At 40.5% G+C, this 22,320-nt stretch overlaps 1 protein-coding gene across 2 annotated transcripts; it reads left to right on the top strand.

The window, feature by feature from the left end:
* On the top strand, nt 1-11,024 carry PSMA4 (proteasome 20S subunit alpha 4; the record flags this gene model as incomplete). Of its 2 annotated transcripts, XM_084642424.1 has the most annotated exons (9): nt 1-152; nt 916-935; nt 1,396-1,438; nt 3,730-3,892; nt 5,806-5,883; nt 7,965-8,053; nt 8,970-9,100; nt 9,348-9,471; nt 10,612-11,024. In XM_084642424.1, the coding sequence occupies 8 exons, from the start codon at nt 933-935 to the stop codon at nt 10,764-10,766; spliced, it is 786 nt and encodes a 261-aa protein (XP_084498550.1). In that variant the 3' UTR covers nt 10,767-11,024. The 2 variants fall into 2 exon arrangements, with proteins under 2 accessions (XP_084498550.1, XP_084498549.1); XM_084642423.1 differs by lacking the exons at nt 1-152; nt 916-935 and having other exon boundaries at nt 1,381-1,438.
* Between the last annotated feature and the right edge of the window lie 11,296 nt (nt 11,025-22,320).

Raw genomic sequence — 22,320 nt, 5'->3', positions numbered from 1 at the left:
CGCTGAGCCGGGATTCGGGAGTGCCCCGGCCAGCGGGCCAGGCCACGCTATCGCGCGTGCGCGGCGGCCATTTTGGCGAGCGGTGCGACGTTGAGTCAGTTGCCGGTGGCAGGACAGTCTCTTCCCGGCGGCCGAGACCCCGTAGTGCGGCGGTGAGTGCGGGGCGGCCGGCCGAGGGGCAGGGCTGGCCCGGCCCGGCGACAGTAGCAGCCCCCGGTGTGAAGTGGGCGGCGGTGAGGCCTTCCCGTGCTGCGGGGGAGGGGGATGACTCTGCAGAGCAGCCGCCTGCGAACTGGGCTTCAGCCGGCCTCCCTGGGCTGGGGAACCCCATAGCCTCTCTCACGGGACTGTGGCTGTCCCCAGCCCCTCTCGATAGGTCGGGGCGTAAGGGGGCTGGGCAGGGCCTGCTTCTCTTCCCCCCGCCCTCTCAGTGAGCCGGGGTGTAAGGGGGAGGTGGTGGGGACTTAGCTCCCAAGTTCCTCTCGTGTGGGGGATGAGCTCTTCTCTGTCCCAAGATTTCTCTCTCTGGGAATAGGGACTTTGCAAGGAGAATGAGGGGGAGAAACCTGTCCCAGCCTCAACACTTGCCCAGTAGGTAGAGGCATTGATCTGCTCCATTACGACGACTTCTGCTTTGATAGAATTCATTAAAAGGGACCTTTTTAATCAGGTTTACTTATCACCTGTCAAGGTGATTCCTACGACCCCCTTTTAATGATCTCATCAGTGAGATTCATGTATATTAAAAACTTAATTACAACATTTAAAAAAAACCCCTTCTATTATTGAGGGTTAATTACTGTAATTAGTACTTTTGTACATCATTTTTCAATGTCTAAGTGATATGTGTAGTTATGTTCTATGAACCTATTCTTTGTATTGATTAGGTTTTTTTTGTTTGTTTTGTTTTTACAGTGTAAAATACAAGCAAGATGGTGAGTTACTATGCATGAAATATATCCCTTTTGGTGCCTGAGTTCAGCAGTATCATTAAGCTCTCTGCAGCTAAATTATTTTAAATAACAGAGGCCCCAGTCTTGAAAATACCTATACATGTGTTTAACTTTACCCACCTTAAATTGGGATTTTTTACGTAAATTAAGCATGTGCAGAAGTGTTTACAGCATTAGTTGTAAAGCTTTTTGAGGAATACAATGATTGGGATAGGGATAAGAGGAAAAAGCGTTGAAGTAAATTAAGCACTCATCCCTTGACTAGTAACAAAAGGTAACTAATACAATAATGGTAACAAAACTACCTGTAATGCTATACACCTCACAGATATTAAACTGAAATCACTATGTTACTGCTGAACATGATTGCCAATATTACTGAATAAAGTTTGTTCTGTTTAAAGGGAAAAAAATAACGAGTTCTGTTATGTTTTTGTTACAGTCTCGAAGATATGATTCCAGAACTACTATATTTTCTCCAGAAGGTATTGTTCTGTAAATGGGAACCACATGACCAATCAACTTCTATCCTTATGCCTCCCCAAGAATTTTAAATAGCAACTGAAATATGTAGAGGTCTTGAGTGTTGACAATTTGCCTGAGTTCATCTGTGACACAGAAATCAGATCTTCACATTAAGAGGAACATCCAAAACTATAAGGGATTTCATGACCATAGTGGAGATATGCTTTTAATTTTAATGCAAATTGAGATAATTTTAAGAATAAAGTATAAAAGTTTTTCTATCTAAGTGAGATCTGCTTCTTTACATTTCTTTTTGAATGCTCTCCAGCTTAATTTATATATGGTTCTTGCCTATTCCATTGGCAGTGAATTACATGCTTGTGCCCAGAGGGGCTGACTGCCACCACCCTTTTGGTAGTAAGTTTGAGTACGTTTTTTCAGTCCTGCTTTTGGAAAAATTCAGTGAGATTTTGCAGTAAACTTTGTCAGCTGGAGAGTTGCTTGTGCGAGCCTGGATACATCCCCAGTTTCCAGAAAGACAACTGCATTCATCCTTATAGCTACGGAAACAATGCACAAAAGTATGAATTGCAAAAGCATAAGAATTTTCATGTAGAAACAGACCCAAAGGTTTATCTACTCAGTATACTGTTTCCTTTTGTCAACAGTGTTTAATGCTGAATGCATCAGAGGAAGGTGTTAACCTTCCAAAATTCAAACCATTCTTCAGTACTATTTTTTATATATATATTTGGTTATTTTTTATTCCGTACTCAAAGTACACTGACCTGTGGGCCCCCCCCCCCCCCAAAGGTACCTGTTCAAGAATCCAGCCTGAAATACTCTAATTGAACAACGCTGCACAGACATTTAACAAAATGCTTTATTTAAACTGGAAAATTTGTGTTTAAAAAAAGATTGTACATCCTAGGCAATGGAATAATACAAGGAAAACATCTCTTGGCTATTGGCTAAGCCCTAACACATGAGTATTAATAGCCCATACAATAGTATCCTACCTAATGTAACATTTGATGCTACTTATTCATGGACGTGTCTAAAACTCCTTTTTGAATCTTGAAGAATCCATGTTTTTTGTCTCAGTTTCTGCTTCAGTTAGTTTTGTAGATCAGGGTTTCTCAACCCTTTTTTTTCTGAGGCCCCCCACACCATACTATAAAAACTCCAGGGCCCAGTGCGGAGAGGAGGGGGCTCTGGGCAGGGGGGCTCGAGCCAGCTCCGCACAGTAGGGTCTGGAGAGGGAGCACCACCACCACGCTCTGACGCAGGTCAGCAGGCCACCCACCTGCCTGTGTGGATTGTGGGGAGGGAGGCGCAACCAAAAATTATAACTCAGTGGTGGGGGCTCAGCTCCAAACGTTTGAAAACCACTCATGGTGCAGGGAGGTAGTAGATAGGGGCTGTGTGCGGGCAGAGGGGTAGCTCAGGGTGTAGGGAGGGGGGTAGCTAGGGGTTGTGTGCCAGGAGGCCTTTCTTGCGGTCTCTGTTCCCCGAGGGCTCTGCCAGCTATGGAGCCAGGTCCCCCAGCCCAGGCAGCTCTGACCGGCTGTGTGAGCAAAGGGGGCTGGGAGCTGAGAAGCAGCTTCAACCCCCTGCACCAGTAGCAGCAGGAGATGAGGGAGCACTGCAGCTGCCTGCTCCATGGCACCAGCCAGAGCAACAGCTGTCCTGCATTGCCTGGCTCTGGCTTCCCACCTCCTACCTGGCCAGGGAGCAGCAGGAGGGGGGTGTTGCTGCCCCAGGAGTGCCCTGCTCTTGCACTGTAGTTTCAGGGGGGCAACACCCCTGTGTCCCTCCAACTCTGCCCATGGGCTCAGGGCTTCTGCCCCTCTGGAATGCAGCCCTGCTGCTCCAGGCTTCAGCCCTGTGGGGGGTGCTGAGGATCGGGACTTCAATCCAGCAGCTCCTGGCTTCAGCCCTGCAGGAGGTGCTGGGGCTCGGGCTCTGGATTTTATCCGTGGGGCCCTGCAGACCCCTGAAAGTGTTTGTGGACCCCCAATTGAGAACCACTGTTGTAGATAACTTGCATTTAAAATTCTCTGTAAGGGCAATGCTTATTTCTATCTGAACCTGCCACTGTGTGTGTTCATTGGATTTCCTACTTGATTCTGACCAATTAACTTGCCATCAGTGACAGACCTAGAACCTGATCCTGTGATGATGTGATTACAGTGAGAGTTGGTTGAGTTATGCTTTCTTAGTATGTTGAATGAGGTGCTCAACCCCTTGTAGGATTGCCCCTCTTCAGAGTTAAATGGTTGAATTTACCAATTGAAACCTCTTTTCCTAGGTCGTTTGTATCAAGTTGAATATGCTATGGAAGCAATTGGACATGCAGGCACTTGCCTGGGAATTTTAGCAAATGATGGTGTATTGTTAGCAGCAGAACGGCGCAACATCCACAAGCTTCTTGATGAAGTCTTTTTTTCAGAGAAAATATACAAGCTTAATGAGTAAGTTGAGATGTTGGTGAAAGATGTTTACTGCTGTTATAATTGCTAATAGGGTATTTAATTACCTCTGTCATTCAAACAACATAATTAAAACTGATTTTCTTTGTTACTTGAGGAGTTTTGAGTTCTTGAGTGAAATTATTTTATCAGTGTTAGCTTTAATAGCTTTCAAAAATTATGGTTAAAGCGAAACCTTTTTCTTTTTTAGACAGAGTAACCCATATGTTAAAGCTAATATGGGAATGTTTTTTGTAATGGGAGCTCGTATTTCCCAATACAAGGTGCTATCACTGCATTAGCATTTATGTGATAATGCCCAGTCTTACCAAGTACTATGAAAAAGCAAAAAGTCTTGCAAAAAAATCCCCTAATCTTTTAATCAAGAGCAGTGCTCTCTGATTCCCTCATTTCTCCTAATTTTCAGATTCGCTCTTGAACAAATTTATCCGTTGCTTCTATTGCTGATAGGTTTTCATATTTCAGTGATGTGCACTCTGTTGCATACATTACCTTCCACTTCCATTGTTTTTCTTCATTTGCTCTGTTCTATTTTAAAACTGAACAATTCTGCGCATTATTTCTGCAATAGCATTGGTCCCTGCTTTGTTCAAATGTAATCTTTAGTTTGTATAGGCTGTAAGTCACATTTCAAATCGTGCATTTGTTCTATCTTTTGTATTTTCTGTGGATATGAGTAAAGCATGCATTAATATTCTATGACATAACTCTAATAGAGATGATCCATATCTCCATTTCTCAATCTCTTTTTTTCTAATTATTCAGATTTTTTTTTACCAGTGTTATCAACAAGAATCATACTGTGGATTGTTTTCCACTCTGCCCAATGAAGGTCTGGATACTCATGTTCACTGGAGTTTTGCTCGTTGCATGTGAGGCATAAGTGACTTTGTCCTCTTTCTCCCTCCCTTTCTTTCCCAACCCTGGGGGCAGCCAGGGGCTTATTTAGCAGAGGGAAAGAACTGGGTTATTCAGGAATCCTGTTACCTACAATCAAAGGAGTGATTACTTGTGTCTGCTCCTACTTTTTTTCTCTAAATCCACTACCTGGATTATTTTTCTACTTTTGTATTTGATCCTGTCTGCTTGAGCAGTGGATATTTTATAGCCATCTCAAATTCTGCAGGAGAAACACTAAATTTAAGCTACTTGGCACAGTTAAGGTTATGCAATATTTTTTGTTAAAAATAAATACAGCTAAGAAAATTCTCATCTGAATCAGCTGTTTCTCTCAAATTGTTTTTCCAGTAACAATTAACCAGATTGTAAGTTGTGCACACACTGAATATCTTCTAGAACAGTGGTGTCCAATATGTTCGCCACTAGCCACATGTGGCTAATAGGCTACTGAATTGTGTCTAATGCATGTGGCTTTTTTATAATGTGGCTAATAAGAAAAATTCAAAACCACAAGTGTGGCTAGCATCGAATTTCTATTGGACACCGCTGCTGTAGAATCTCCATTAATAAGAATTTAAAGTTTTGTTTTAGTTGGTCATTGCACCGTATGTTTGACCCGAATAAAAGGTTATGTCAGAATGTTAAAGGTGGCCTGCAAAATGGTAATGTATATATGTTTCCTCTAGACACGTCCAGAGTGTATTGTCAGTATCTGGAATTTAATAATCCGTGGACTAATCCTCATGTTTGTAGAATCATATGTAAATGTATAACTTAATGAACCATTTCAAGATTGCTGTTGTACTGTTATGGGAGTGGTTACAACATGTATCTGACAAATGCAGTGGCAAGAGCTTATGGTCTTTTTTATTTTACAGTGTGTGGGTTTGATCGTAGGTATGAAACTGTGTTCTTCCTCTGAAATGTTGCATAATGATACAGCTATTGCTCAGGAATGAATAACAACCCAATGAACTTGTGTATTTATATTTCAGGGATATGGCTTGCAGTGTTGCAGGGATAACTTCAGATGCTAATGTTCTAACAAATGAACTGAGACTTATTGCACAAAGGTATGGTTACAGATATTCTTGTAGCTTTACTTAAAAGCTGTAACGTGTGATAATAAGGATTTAAGACTAACCCTGACTTCAAATTCAGTCCTCTAACAAGGAAAGTGTTTCTCTTTTTTTGTTCTCTGTATATGTATTAAAGATTAATCAAACAAAAGGAATAAATGTTCTACATTTTAGCCCCTGCCCATATTAAGTTTTGCTTTTACTTTCATGTATGGTTTTGCTTATGTGAACTAAAAGGAGTAGGTCTAAAAGAGCTTTAACATTTACCAGAACCTTACCAATGGTTTTAATGAATACTTGATACCAGTCAACAAATTGAACTCTGGATCTGCTTATTTTATAATTCTTGTTTACTATTCTGGTCCAATTGTATAAATGTCATAAAATGTAATGCCTTGCATGTGAGCCTCCTTTTTGTGGCCTATATATATGGAGCGTATATCCAACTTTAACACTATTCAGATAATTAAATATACTAGCAGAAGATAAATTTGTTCAGTTTTAGACGATTTGGCAAACCAGGCCAAGAAAATGGAAAATAACAATCTGTCAAACTGCATTTTACATTATCTTGTTATGTATTCCAGACAGCTCCAGTTTATAGCTGAATCTCTAGTCATTTAGAGCAATAAAGGAAATAATATCATTTCCCCCGTTCGTTTACATTGGATAAAATAGATAACCAAAATGCTTGGATTACATCCACTAAGAATTTAGCCTGTTTCAGTGAAATGCTAATCAATTTATTTCAGAGTAACAGCCGTGTTAGTCTGTATTCGCAAAAAGAAAAGGAGTACTTGTGGCACCTTAGAGACTAACCAATTTATTTGAGCATAAGCTTTGAGCTGTAGCTCACGAAAGCTTATGCTCAAATAAATTGGTTAGTCTCTAAGGTGCCACAATCAATTTATTGTTAATGTGTTAGAGGTAGTTTGTGTACTTTACTTCGGAAATGTCCTTTTTAAAAAATGAAACACCTTTAACTACTGGAAAGCTAGGTAAAGACCTAATAAACGTGTGCAGCTTCAAGGTTGTCTGATTCTTTAAATAAGGAAATAATATGTAATCACAGAAAGTGTTCTCAAATATAAATTTGGTTTCTGTTAAAGAAACATTTTATTTACCATATCACCTCATGGAGTACAAAGCCATTCATATATTTTAAACTACGTTTGCATACTATCACCCAGAACTGTGAAAGGGTACACTTTCATTATACCCAGGGATCTGGTCCATTTCTTTAATACTTTTTTCTTAATTTATTATTATTATTATATCTGTAGTCTTATAGTAAATTTACAGACATTGTGATGGTAATGTCACAAGTAATACATTTTTTTGTTGAAAATTAAAGTTACAGGCATGTGTACTCTTTACTAAATTGCTAACCTCAATCCTTTTTGGATAACTGATTACTTGTTATTCCATTCTTTGTAAGATTCATGCTGCATTTATTTTTTAATTTTTACAATACACCTGTCTTGCCAACGTGTTTTCTCTCCTAATTTATCCTGCTCCAAAAAGATTGTTCCAGATTCATTGGTCTGTGATCACGGGCCATCATCAGGTAGTATACTGAGTCCACTCACTCTTGTGACAAATGTACAACCTAATCATTGTGGACAAATTCAAAGTGATTTGTTTTTTATTAAGTCTTGTGAAACAACTTTAACAAACATTTTCCGTTCATAAAGTTTAGTAATAAAGACACCAGTGCCAGGGATTTTGTTCAGTGACTTGTTTTATATTACCTTCTGCTCATTCTAATCCTTCCATTAGCTAATTTTACTTTTCATTCCCCTCTTGCAAAAAAGTAGTTTCCATGGAGGTTGCTATCACAGCCACATTGCAAATTGGCTGATAAGAATTACTAAATAATAGGGGGGCATAGTACTTTATGCTGTGGTACCAGCTGTGTGTGTTTTGGGATTTCCATTCTCATTCTGATAAAACTGTGAATCAAAGTAATATCTTATGCATTGCTGTGCTGAGCTCTGTACCTGAATCATGGAGCTGACAAACGAAAGGAGTATTTTGAAAAAAATATTATTTTTGATATTTCTTTTGAATATTAGGTATCTATTGCAGTATCAAGAACCAATTCCTTGTGAGCAGTTGGTAACAGCACTGTGTGATATCAAGCAAGCTTATACACAGTTTGGAGGTAATAAATGAAACATATTTGAACTTTTAAATTTCTAAAGAATGATTTTATGAAGTTATTTACAATACTTGGTTACTGACCTGTAAAATTGCTAAGTGCAAATGACCCCTGAAAAATTGCCGAGGGAATTAACTTTTGTTTCCAAATGATGACACTGCAATGATTATAAATTTATAGATACTAAATTTGCTGATATAGACACAGCCATTAATCACTGTTGAAAAGTTGGTGGCTGAGATGTAGGGCTTTTTGAGCACAGGAACGCCCTGAATCCCAACAGGAGGAAATTAGTTTTGTGTATTTTATTCATTTATTAAATCTAGGACTCATATTGTACCAGTGTAACTATGTACCAGCAGCTGTGGCTAGGGGCATCAGTCTTCCAACACTTTTTTTTAATTATTAGTGTAGATGAGACAACATGGTTCTGTGACTGTTAGACGACAATGTTATGGGCTAGGGAGTGTTTCCAAATACACAGAACGGTGATGTTTCCACAAACACAGAAGACCCTAGCTGACTGATAACCTCCATTATATTTGTAGTGTGACTTGACCATTAATGTACTTCTGGTTTCTGGAGCTCTTATGCTATAAATTTAAGGATGGTCATTGAAGATTTGTTTTAAGATACTAAGGTGATAAATTCCAGTTTGTTTACATGGAAATAAATTGCTAGTAGGGTAAGAGATTGAAATAAGACACTAGCAGCATTCTTTTCTTAGTCACATCTTAGAAGGAAACAATAAAAGGATTTATAGTAGAGCTTATCTAAAATACCAGAAGTACAGAGCAGTCTATTAAATCCTAGCTCCGAGGAAAGGATTTAACATTTTCCTTGACTCTTTTTTTAAAGCAGCATTCAGGACCAATCTTGTTACTAAATTTAGATGACTAATACCCTTGTATTTTAACAGGAAAACGTCCTTTTGGTGTTTCATTGCTGTACATTGGCTGGGATAAGCATTATGGATTTCAGCTGTATCAGAGTGATCCTAGTGGAAACTATGGAGGATGGAAAGCTACATGCATTGGGAATAATAGTGCTGTAAGATATTTTTTCTTAATAAAACAAAATAAATGAACTTGTCCATGGATAAATAGTTTACAGTTGGACTGTACTAACCACAATTCCATATTCATTACTACTACAAGCAGAAATAGTTGTAAAACGTTTCCTACAGTAATGTTAATGCCAGCAGTATTCATGATCTCTGATATCTGACACAACAGAACTTTAAATTGCCTGTATGCATTGCTTTGCATTAAATAAATTTCCATTCTTTGTCTTACAGGCAGCTGTGTCAATGTTAAAACAAGACTATAAAGAAGGAGCAATGACCTTGAAATCTGCACTTGCTTTAGCCATTAAAGTGCTAAACAAAACCATGGACGTTAGCAAACTTTCTGCAGAGAAAGGTAAGCAATATTGCTCTCCCATATTTAAAGGTGAACTTCTTTTAACTCCTTGCTGCTGAAAAACCCAAATACTTGCTGTAAAAAGATTACAATAAACTGGATGTTTTTCAAACAATTGCTTTTTAGTCAAAAATAAGTCTGTGATAATGGAGTTTTAGAGAACAAACTAGTGTATTATATTGCCACACAGGGTAGTTGTAGCTGTGTCAATCCCAGGATATTAGAGAGACAAGGTGGGAGAGGTAATATCTTTTATTAGACCAAATTCTTTTGGTGAGAGAGACATGCTTTTGAGCCACACAGAGCTCTCTAGCCTCTCTCACCAACAGAAATTGGTCCAATAAAAGATATTACCTCTCCCACATTCTCTCTATTATATTGCCACTCAGTTTCAACAGTATAATAGAGACGGTGGACGATGGCGAGTTGTGCAGATGCAGGAATTACTTACTCTCAACCTTGAGCCTGTGAACAAGAACGTGCTTAACTTTGTTTATATGAGCAGAGCCATCCCTAGGGTATGGTGAATCGGGGTTACTGCTGCAGGCCCTGTGCTTTGGGGGGCCCTTTGCTTCATGGCAGGGGGGCAAGGAGGAGCCCTGCTATCAACCTTCTCCTCCTCCCAGTGTCTCTGGCCTGCCAGCGGGCCCTGCCAATCAGTGCTTCCTATTCCCTCCCAATGCGGTCGATCAGCTGTTTCCCAGTGTCTGGAGGTGCTGGGGGGAAGGGGAGAGGAGCGAGGGCACAGTGAGCTCGAGGAAGGGGGCAGAACTGGGTGGGAAGGGGCAGGGGGGGAAGAGGTGGGGTGGGGGTGGGGCCTTGGGGAAGGGGCAGGGGGAGCACCCCCCAGCAGATAGAAACTTTGTGCCTGTGTCCCAGGACCTGCACGCCTCCAGGGACAGCCCTGTATATGAGAGTAGTCCATTTATTTTTTTTACTACTCACATGAGTGAGTAACAATGTACAAAAGTGTTGACAGAATCAAGGCCTTAGGCTGAGATTTTCAAAGGAGACTATTTTGAGTTTGGTGCCTAAATCCCTCGGGCTCCTTTGACAATCATAACCCTAAAGAACCTTGGCTATTAAATATTACTGATTTTAGGTAAAAGTGACAATGCAAATATTTTCCGTCTGTTTCAGTTGAAATTGCAACATTGACAAGAGAGAATGGAAAGACAACAATTAGAGTACTAAAGCAAAAAGAGGTGGAACAGTTGATAAAAAAACATGAGGAGGAAGAAGCAAAATCTGAGCGTGAAAAGAAAGAAAAAGAACAAAAAGAAAAAGATAAATAGAACTTGAAATCAGGAATTTTATAGATTACATAGGACCTGCTTCAATGAAAGATTTGGATTTCCACTTCATGAAAGCCTGCAAATCTGATGCAGTGGAAAAGCCAGAAATACTATTTATTGAGCCAGGCCCGTCAGTCATTATAAAATTTAATACTTGATTTACCACTTCTTGCATTGAATTACTATTACTTTAATTCTGGAATTCATTTATTTCTTACATCTTTTTGTTTTGTATTAAAGAATAAAATGTGAAAAGAATGGTAATGGGTATTTTATTTCATCAGTAACATCTAAATACACTGATTCTTGAGGGAAGTTAAATATTTTAAACCAGTCTAGAGCCTAGATGTGGCTACTTGGTAAATAACAGAGTTATGACACTACTGTGAAAAATAAAGCCATTCAGAAACTTAGAACACGTTTATAGAACATTTCCTATTTAAAATTCTAATACTGAATGAAAGTATACTTGTCACACAAGATTATCTATAATTTTTTGGCATATTAAATTTTATAATATTGATTAAGGCTGCTCCACTAATATTCCTGTAAGCAGCAAGAGTACTTCTAATTAGTAGTAAATACTGTTAGTTTAACCTTCCAGAAAAGTATACACTTTCAAATAAACTAATTGCCCAAGTTTAAATGACCAAGATATCAAAATAAGCTATTTTCTCACAAGAAAGGAACATGGCCCTCCCTAAGGAAGGTATTTGTAAGAAAAAGTAAACTATCTTTAAATCAACCACTTCCACAGAACTTAAGCTGTTTGACTGTTTTTTGTATTCCAAGGGCATTAAACACTTCTGTCTTGTTTTCATGCCCTGGCTTGATGCTAATGGATTTTCTGACATTGCAGTGAAGTATTAAACCGCTCCCAACAGCTGTGTCCATTTGCTTTAAAATGTTATGAAAATACTTTTAAAAAATCTGAATAAGCTTAAATCAATGTGCAGTGCTCCTCTTTAATACTCCTCACTAAGTACTGATAAACCAGACAAATTATTGGGAGAGGTAGAAAACCAAAACCAAAAAAACTAGCCCAAACTTAAAGTTCTACACACTAAGTATGAAATAAAAATCCATATGGAACAAATATTATACAATGAAGTCCTACAACTTAGAACAACTAACTTTTCCTTCAGTGCTAAAGGGATTTCATCTAGGGTAAACAGCCAAATAGGTATTGTATAGGTGGTGATGTGCCTTTTTACTGTCCTTTCTATTCAATAGTCTCAATTCTCTGACACATCCCAGAATTTTTAAAATATTTAATAAATATTTAAAAAATATTTAAAATTGTTCCTTAACTGAGGGGCTTTAACTGATGCATTTCAAGCTGGTCGTTGGGCCTTCATTGGTCGTTGGGCCTTTAGTTTAATATTCACTCTCTCTTATTGTTCCTCTAAAGGAAACCAGGTTCACAGGATTGAATTTGATCTGAAAAAAGATAAGTTCAGTTTCATGTGTCATTTTATTTTGTATAATCTATCCCAGATAGTTTTGACTGGTTAAGTACCTCTTCCAAATGTGGCCAGAAACAACCCACAGTCTGAACAAAAGTAAGTTTATATAGCCTGTTGCCTCAAAGAAACATTAGAATTCTGTCAGATTGTTTCCAAACATCCTGCATTAAAAGTTTAAATGATTTGGGGATCATAACTATAATTTATTTTAAGATGAGGCATTTGTGTCTATCTAATAGATAGCATTCTTCTTGTTTGTTTTTTAAGACTTATCTAGTTGATACCTGCACATTATACTGAATTCGTTCAACTTTTAGTAGCACATTATATATCAAAGTGGACTTAAAAATATTTTAATCCCAAGGTTTTACATTAATTGGATTTATGTACTGATTTACTATTAATTATAACTAAGTGTAGTTAGAGTAGGAGGAATTTTTGACATTCTGTTTCAGCTTTAACCATAAGAGCAAGTTTGCTGAAAAAATTAAATCCTGACTAAAACTGTTCATTATATGTAGACTAATGCAAAGAATTAAATTCCCTTCATTATATATGGGCATCATAAAAATGAAGCTTAAACTCTTGTACATAATGGAGTTGCTCCTGGTGCATTAATCTAGACTAATGTAGAAATTCCAGAAGTTTTGAGCCTTTTCACTTTTTAAGTTCACAGAAGCACACATATTACAGTAATGGGGCCCATATAAGTACCTAGTTCCCAATAGTGATCGTTCCAAAAGTAATGGATTATTTTTGAAGATGTTAACACCATCTGAAAAAGATTGGGTATGCACAGTAAGTATTCTCTCTAGCTTCTGGGAATCTTATGCAGCAGTTGGCTTGTGTGCGTGCTCTATAAATGATGTACACACAACTATCGCCTAAGCATATATATAGTAGTCTGTGGAGGGGCTGTCACAGTTGAAGTTAAGGGCACCCCACTTAAGGTTTCAGGTGTCAAGTCTAGCTCACACCTTTCTCAGGCTGGGATCCCACGAAATGTCTGTCTCCATCCAAGGGTTTTAGGCTCCAGACTCCTGCAGTTCATTGTGATCACCTCAGCAGGTGTGACTTCAGCAGCTGCAATTCTTGTCTCTCCGGGCAATAACAGGGTTATTCAGTGACCAGACTACGTTCATGAAGAAAAGTACTATTTATTTAGAACCAAAGCATTTAAGAGAAAACATCTTACAAACAATAAACAGCTGTTCTGCGTGCCTGGCTTACCAGCTAGTGTTAAGGACCATATACTAAGGTCAGGGCTGATATTTTATACAGTTTCAAGTTCTTTGTTGTCTTAGTCATCTTAAACCAGGTCAAACTAGTCTATTCAGCACAGGGTCCAGAATGTCGGGGCAATTTGTTCCTGCAAGCACCACCATGTTGGTGTGGGAGTAGAACCCATCCATTTCGACCAGCAGCTGGTTCAGGGTGTTTTCCTGCTTGCTCTGCCCCCCCGAAGTTCCCCCAGCCCCTCTTCCGGCTGACGGCGTCGATCTCATCGATGAACAGGATGCAGGGGGCATGTTTGCGGGCCAAGGCAAACATGTCCCGAACCCGGGCAGGCCCCACGCCCACAAGATATGCTTCAGGGGGTGTAGCGTCAAAAGACTTACTCTGCGTTGTTTCAGTATTGGGAATTTGCATTATTTACCCCCAAGTGTCTTTAGGTCCATTAGCTCACCCACTGATCCAGGAATACAATCACTAACAAGCCTATAAATATGCCTATAACATTTTATAAGGTTGATTAAGTCTTTGGCCCAGATTTTTAAAAGTATTTGGGCATTACTGCTCTCAGCATTGCAATGCCTTGCTGATTTAAGAGCCTAAATCTCATTCCAAAAGAGGTTTAGGCACTTAGTAGCCTAACTCCCATTGACCAAATGTCTACTTTTTTCCCTTGCACTCTCATCTGTTAGTATTCATATATTGTCTCATGTCTTATAACTAGATTGTAAGATCTTTGGGCTATCTTTTTGTTCTGTGTTTGTGCAGCACCTTAGCAGAATGAGGTCCTGGTTCATGACTGGGGCTCCTAGGCACTATAGTAGTGCAAATAATTAGAATAAAATGATGAGTAATACTACATTTTTAAAAGTTCTGGTTTTTTTATTTGAACTGTTATAGTAACAGAGAAGGCCAATATTCCATTAATGTCCCTTAAAACTTTGAAATGGATGCAGGCCTGCAGCATTACCAAGATGATGTTCAATAACTAGCAGTCCTATAACATCTGAAATATACAGAAAAGTTATAAGAAAAGGAGTACTTGGGGCACCTTAGAGACTAACCAATTTATTTGATGCATCCGATGAAGTGAGCTGTAGCTCATGAAAGCTTATGCTCAAATAAATTGGTTAGTCTCTAAGCTGCCCCAAGTACTCCTTTTCTTTTTGCGGCTACAGACTAACATGGCTGCTACTCTAAAACCTGTTAGAAAAGTTATAGTACGCTTGAGTCAATTTCCTCCCAATTTCTGGCTGTATTTTGATCAGAAGTAGAAAGGTATATTCAACACTAAATGTATGCCAGAGAACCTTGTAGAGGTATATTAACACTATGCCCAGACTCTTATCTGCTTTTCCCAGAAGTATATCTAATATTTGACTATGCTAAACCTACCGTCTACATTCCTTAGCCTTGCAAGAATGTATTTCTTGTGCCCACCACAGTATCTGTGCCTCTTTCAGAGCTAAATTAGGAATGGGTTATGTCATAAATATAAAGGAAAGGGTAACTACCTTTCTGTATACAGTGCTCTAAAATCCCTCCTGGCCAGAGGCAAAACCCTTTCACCTGTAAAGGGTTAAGAAGCTAATGTAACCTAGCTGGCACCTGACCCAAAATGACCAATGAGAGGACAAGATACTTTCAAATCTGGAGGGGGGAACAAAGTGTTGGTCTGTCTGTGCTGAGGTCTGTCTGTGTGATGCTTTTGCCAGGAACAGATCAGGATTACAACTCCTGTAAAGTTAATAAGTAATCTAGCTAGAAATGCGTTAGATTTCCTTTTGTTTAATGGCTGGTAAAATAAGCTGTGCTGGATGGAATCTATATTCCTGTTTTTGTGTCTTTTTGTAACTTAAGGTTTTGCCTAGAGGGACGCTCTATGTTTTGAATCTGATTACCCTGTAAGGTGTTTACCATCCTGATTTTACAGAGGTGATTCTTTTACCTTTTCTTTAATTAAAATTCTTCTTTCAAGAACCTGATTGATTTTTCATTGTTCTTAAGATCCAAGGGTTTGGGTCTGTTTTCACCTGTAGAAATTGGTGAGGATTCTTACCAAGCCTTCCCCAGGAAAAGGGGTGTAGGGCTTGGGGGGATATTTTGAAGGAAGTCGTCTCCAAGTGGGCTCTTTCCCTGTTCTTTGTTTAAAACGCTTGCTGGTGGCAGCATACGGTTCAAGGACAAGGCAAAGTTTTCACCTTGAGGAAGTTTTTAACCTAAGCTGGTAAGAATAAGCTTAGGGGGTATTTCATGCAGGTCCCCACATCTGTACCCTAGATTTCAGAGTGGGGAAGGAATCTTGACAGGTTATAAATACCAAAAACAGATTTTAACAATATGTTATGTCAGGTTTAATAATCCGCACTGTCTTTCTACCTATTTACATATTTATTTTTAGTGCACAAAGTAGGAACTGTTTACAATATACTAGTACCTAAGTATTCTATTTAGCTGTCCCTCTAAATTTAGTGTTATTTTCCTACATGTAAGTTCATGTGGTGTTGTCTACTAAGGTTCATGTTTCAAATGAACATATTCCCTCTCCAGAAATGTTTGCATTAGATGATGATGCTGAACAATATATAAAAATAGAATGGAGCCTAGTTCTCATTTCAGTGGATGCTGGAACTCGTTAAAGCCAGTATTCACTAAGGAATTGTTAGAAATCTGGGGATCCTTTTGTAATCACAAAAGTTATTTAAATTCTTTAGTAGCAAATTAGGACTAACTATAATCAATATATCATCTGCATAAAATGCAACCTTTTCCCATTTTCCTTGTAATCATTCCTAAAATATCTCTACTGTCTTTGGCCTCTACAGAAACAGTACCATAATAATTACAAAAAATAATTACAAAAATGCCAAGGGCTCAGTAAACTTGTTCTCCAGATTATTATGCTCTCTTTATTTTTTATGCTCTATTCACCTTTATGGACGTTCTTTTTCTGACCTACTGTATTTTGCCTGTGTATAGCAATGTATCCTAGGTAGACGACCCAGAGCTTCTTTCAGATATACTCTTTTGGTCCAATCAAATATCTATTTGGTATCTAATTATAAAAGCATACAAATTAAGAAGGCCACCCAAGCAACTTATATAAATATGTAAAGTCATGTATATCATAATGCTATATAAATAATGAAAATAACATTGTCCATTATTTGACTTATTCTTATTAATCATGTTTGATCCCTTTGACACTGGGGAAGTACGTATCCCCTGTCAAGGCCAAAACTATTCAAAATCAATAGGTATTTGCATTAAGGAAGAGAGGCAAAGTACAGAAATCATGTGGTGGTATAAGTTACACATAAGTAAGTGGGGGTAAGGAGTTTAAATGACTGCAGAGCAATCTACGTTGGTGTAACTTACATGCTGAACAAATGTCAGAAAGTTAAATTTAAGTGGAAGAGAAGAACTACTTGAAAGTATCCTACTGTTTTAGTTTCTTTACTGCTGCACTTCTCCCTTTTTGCCACTTAATGTATGAGTTACACCAGTTAAGTCCCGATCTTGCAGGCTGATCTGTGCAGATGATCTTTTATTACCTGTATGGAGACCCATTGATTATAATGGAGCTCTGCATGGTACAGGGATCTACCTGCACAGAACCCCACTGACCTCATTGGCTCTCTATACAGATGCAAGGGACCATCTGCACTGATTATCTTGCAGAATTAGAGCTTTAGTGTCAGACTAAGGAGAGGAATGATGGTCCAGTTGTTATGGCACTAGTCTGGGACTCAGGAGCACCAGGTTGAATTTCCTGCTTTGCCACAAACTTCCTGTCTGACCTCGGGTAAGTGATTAAGTCTGATGCTACCTCATTTCCCCATCTGTAAAATGGGAATAATAATACTTGTTTGCCTCACAAGGGTGTGCTATGAAGACAAATACATTAAAGCTCATGAGGCACACAGATAATATGGTAATGGAGACTATGCAAGTACCTAAATAGAGAGACGATAAACTCCCTTACACCTACAGACAAGTGAGTAGTATATATAACCTTGGCGCAATGAGATTATGCTTCCAGATAATTGTAGTACAAATATTCTCTCTTTCTTATAGTCTCAGACAAGACTTCTAATTAAAAAATGTCATCCAAACATTTTCCCAATTTCTTTCAAAAACTTAAAATACTCTCCATCAGGACTTTCGAACTCTAAAGACCTCTGCTTTTCAAGTTTTAATTGCTTCATTCACTTCTATTATAACAGATTTTTCAGACAGGGCTTTTTAATTAGCATTTTAAAAGGATTGATTTTAGTATCCCATTTGCTAATTTCCTACTACTTTGCTTTAGTCTGAAAAAAAAATGCACTTCACAGAATTTTGTGAAAAACATCTTATTTTACTAATAGAACTGAGCAGTTTGCTATTTTTATCTGTAATTAACTTCCAATTTACTTTTTGCATTACTGGTTCTGATGGATGATTCATAGGAGTCACTTTAGTAGGGACTTTTAGAATCTCCATTTCTGGTTAAGTGGACCCTATTAAAGATACCAGAAATCAAAGTATTATTTATGCAGTTATTTTGATATACACAATTATATGCTTAATGCTAGCTATTGCAATATTAACATTTTGTTCAAGTTCAAAACACCCAGTGGAAAATTAGTTTCTTTATTTATATATGTTATTTACTACCATAAAAATATTTACACATTCACCAGATCCAGGAGTGGATTTACAATGAAACAAACCATGTGGTGGCACAGAGCCCCCAATGACACGGGGGCCTCCAAAATGCAGGCCAAATATCTGACAACCTGCCCCCAAGTCCCGGCTGGTGGTGCAGCAGAGCTCAGGAAGGCAGGCTGCCTGCAGGCCGTGGCCAGTGGTCCCACAGCGGCCAGCTGCTGGCATGTGTCTGCGTGCCCCTGGCGGGTGAGGGAGTTGGCTCCACATGCTGCTCCTGCCCCAGGCAGCTCACGGAGACCTGCTGCCCCCTCCCCACAAGGGGCATGCAGAGATGTGCCAGCAGCAGGGCTAAGGCAGCTCCCTGCCTGCTCTGCCTCTCTCCCTCCTCGCCACTTCGCTCCTGGAAGCGGCCAGCATGTCCCTGTGGTCCCTGGGTGTATGTGTGTGTCTGCGCGCTGCCCCTGCCCCAAGCGCTGACTCCGCAACTCCCATTGGCCAGGAACTGTGGCCAATGGGAGCTGCAGGGGCGGAGCCTGCAGGCAGCAGTGCACAGAGACGCCCTGCCTCGCTGCCCGCCCCCCGCCTAGGAGCCGCTGCTGGAGGGGTGTGTGTGCAGGTTGCTTTGGGAGCCGTGCTGCCCAAGTTAAGCGCCACCCCTCTGCCCCCTTCCCACACCCCAATCCCTTGCCCCAGCCCAGAGCCTGCACCTCTCACCCAAACTTCCTCCCAGAGCCCTCACACCTTACCCTTTCCCACACCCCAACCCCGTCCCAGTCCAGAACCTGCACCCAAACTTCCTCTCAGAGCCCGCACCCCTTCCCCCTCTTCCCACACCCCAGCCCAGAGACTGCACCGAGCACCCAAACTTCCTCCCAGAGCCTGCCCTCCATACCCCCTCCTGCACCCCAACCCCCTGTCCCAGTCAAGGTACCTCACTTTATTTTCATTTATTTCCCATTACTTATAGGAGGAGGATGAAGAAAAAAAGAATAAAAAATGGGGGAGATAAGAGAGAATGTTCTTTTTCTTAGCTGGTCCCGAGGGGGGGCCCCTGAAAATGAAGCTGCACAGAAGGCCCCACTAACTCTAAATCCGCCACTGATCAGATGACCCTCGATATATTTAGCATAATGATGGGCACGTACCTTGACTTTAATCCTTTTCAATCTTGCAACATCTATTTTACCCAAATGGCACCCATTTGCAAGCAAATTCATGGGTATGAATTAAAAATAATTTATCTTTTATGTGCTGGAAAGTCAATAAACTACATCCAATACCTTTAACCAGAAACTACCATAATAAAATACCTTTCATGCAATTCCTACATAAGGTTAGTATATATATAGCTCTTAAGAAGCAAATTTGATTTAGGAATACAGACAGTGCAATGTGGTCAAAGATCAATCGCAGCCAGAACCTTAAATTTGTGATAAACAATAGAAATGTTGCTGACTGATTTTTGGAGTGCTCAGAAAATTGCTTGCTCCAAATTTATATTAATGATATTAAACATGAGAACAGCACATATTTTCATGACACATTAGGCCAAAATGGCTAATTTTATAATCTTATGCTGAAACCTGCATGTAAACTACAAATTGCAAACTAAGGATTAAATCCTACATCTTGAACACCTAAAATTAATGGAAGTTCTGGTGTGCAGTGGATGCAGAATCAATCACTCAGTGTATGTAAAGTAAGAAATTGTCAAGACTAAACAAGAAGATATATGTTCCCAATGTATGAAATGTCATTTTTTACTGCAGAGCATTCTAATCCATATAACAGGCCACTGGACGACTACACTGGAAAAACTACCATGTAAGCAATCGCTCCTTGGATGGCTTATGCTGACTGCATTATGCCTTCTGCAGACATGAATAATCTCAATATGACATTCAGCATATTAAAACAAAGAGCATACAGGAAAAAAATAATATAAAAGTGTTAAAGTATTGATTTTCATTAAGGTAAACAATTTTCATTAAGGTCTGACATGATGAAGTACTGTTTAATATTTTGCATCCGATGAAGTGGGCTGTAGCCCATGAAAGCTTACGCGCTAATAAATTTGTTAGTCTAAGGTGCCACAAGTACTCCTGTTCTTTTTGCAGATACAGACTAACACGGCTGCTACTCTGAAACCAAACATGTTATGATGTATACAAATAGGCAGACTAATCTGTTCTGTAAAACAAATAATTGATATAAAATATAGTTTTGATCATTGACAATATGTATAACAATGAAATCCCAAACACATATAATAACCATATTGAAAAGGAGATAAAGAATTGCTAAAAATGATATGAGTTGAAAATGTTCTTCATTTTCTGAGAATAGAGTCTCTGGAGACACAAATACACACAGTAGATACACCTCACACTAGTACCCAAAACATCTTTTAACATAAGGTTAATAAACATTGTGGCTAATAAATATTGTGTTAAAGTCATTTAACCTATTTTTTTCTCTCCTTCTCTCTACAAACTGAAAAGTATTATCAGGTAATACCTCAAATCAGAAATATATTGTTTGAGTATGTCAGTTACTTCTATTTTCTGTTTTCTTATGTACCTTTTTAAAAGTATATATTATGTTAATAAAGGAAAAATCAATAAAGCATTTAAAAATCAGTTTTACTGCTAAGCCCCCACTCAGGGCTGGGAGGAGAGTGAGGCCCACTGGAGTTGCAGGAGCATCAGATGTGTGGATGGAATTAGTGGGTTGTTTAGGGAGCAGAACTGATGTGGGGGCTGGGGAGACAGGATTGATCTTGGGTTGTGGGGGCAGAATTAATTGCTGGGCAGGCAGATGGACAGATGTGAGAGCGACAGCTGCTGCAGTGGGGGCCAAAATCAATACATCTGGGAGAGACAGCCACATTAATTCTCACACACATACACTGGAGGAGCAGGGGGAATTAAAAAAATAGAAGACAGACCAAAAAGCAAAACTCATAGTAGTATGTTTTTAAAGAACTCATGGCTTTGGAGGGTCTAACTCAAGGGTGGGCAAACTTTTTGGCCCAAGGGCCACATCGGTGTTGCAAAAGTGTATGGAGGGCCGGGTAAGAAAGGCTGTGCCTCCTGCAAGAGCCTGGCCCCTGCCCCCTATCTGCCCCTCCCACTTCCCCCCCCCCCATCAGAACCCCAGACCCATCCAATGCTCCTTGTCCCCTGGCCCCTAACCACCCCCCAGGACCCCACCCCCTATCCAACTCCCCCTTCTCCCTGTCCCCTGACTGCCCCGACCCCTATTCACACCCCTGGCCCTAATTGCCCCCCAGGACCCCACCCCCTATCTAACCCTCCCTGCTCCCTCCCATCTGCACAGACCCCTATTCACACCCCCGCCCCTAGAGAGCCCCCCCCCCAGGACTCCCATGCGTATCCAAACCCCCTTGTTCCCTGTCCCTTGACTTACCCCCCCCCCAAAACCTCAGCCCCATCCAACTGCCCCCTGCTCCCTGTCCCGCAGGACCCTTTACCCCTTATCCAACCCCGCCTTTACCATGCTGCTCAGAGCAGCAAAGCCCTGGGTCAACAGGATGGTACATGTCTGGCATGATGTCCAAACATAAGGCCATCTGTGATGCCTGCCATAGGCTCATACACATGGCCTACAGCATCTGAGCACGGGCCACAGATGTGCAGCACAGCGTCCAAACAAGGACAACCCCATTGTGCCCAGTGTTAGCTGCCTGCCAGGTCATTCTCAAGCTGCATGAGGGCCAGAGGAGAGGTCTGAGAAACAAACCCCTCATTACCTCAGCAGCGGCAGGTGTGATGCCCCTGCTGTGCCCAGGCCCTTCCGGGACCCCTCCAGGCAGGGCTTAGAGTGGCAGGGGGGCTTGCACCCCTGGCTACATGTATAATCAAGCTGAGTCGCGCACATTAAGCACAAAGCTTCCAGCTCAAGATAGACCCTCCACTTTATTCAGACCACTTTAAGCACCGCCCCCATGTATCTTTTGTGATACCCCCCCCCCTTCGGCCCCCTCGCTTCAGGGCAACAGAGCAGGCCGCTCCTTTCCCGCCCTCCCCTTCAGAGGAGGAGAGCACGCGCCCCGCGGGGAGGGACACAACGAGTCCCTAACGGTTTCCGGAGCGCCCCGAAGCGGGGGTGTCTCGCCCCGTGCCCCGCCCACTCCTCCTCTCTCCCCCCCCGCCCCCAGCGAGGGGCAGAGCAGGGTAGCC

This window comes from Lepidochelys olivacea (genome assembly GCF_965140295.1).
Source record: "Lepidochelys olivacea isolate rLepOli2 genome assembly, chromosome: 10".
NCBI lineage: Eukaryota > Metazoa > Chordata > Testudines > Cheloniidae > Lepidochelys > Lepidochelys olivacea.
The sequence above is the reverse complement of the archived record's forward strand: the minus strand, read 5'-3'. Positions and strand labels throughout refer to the sequence as shown.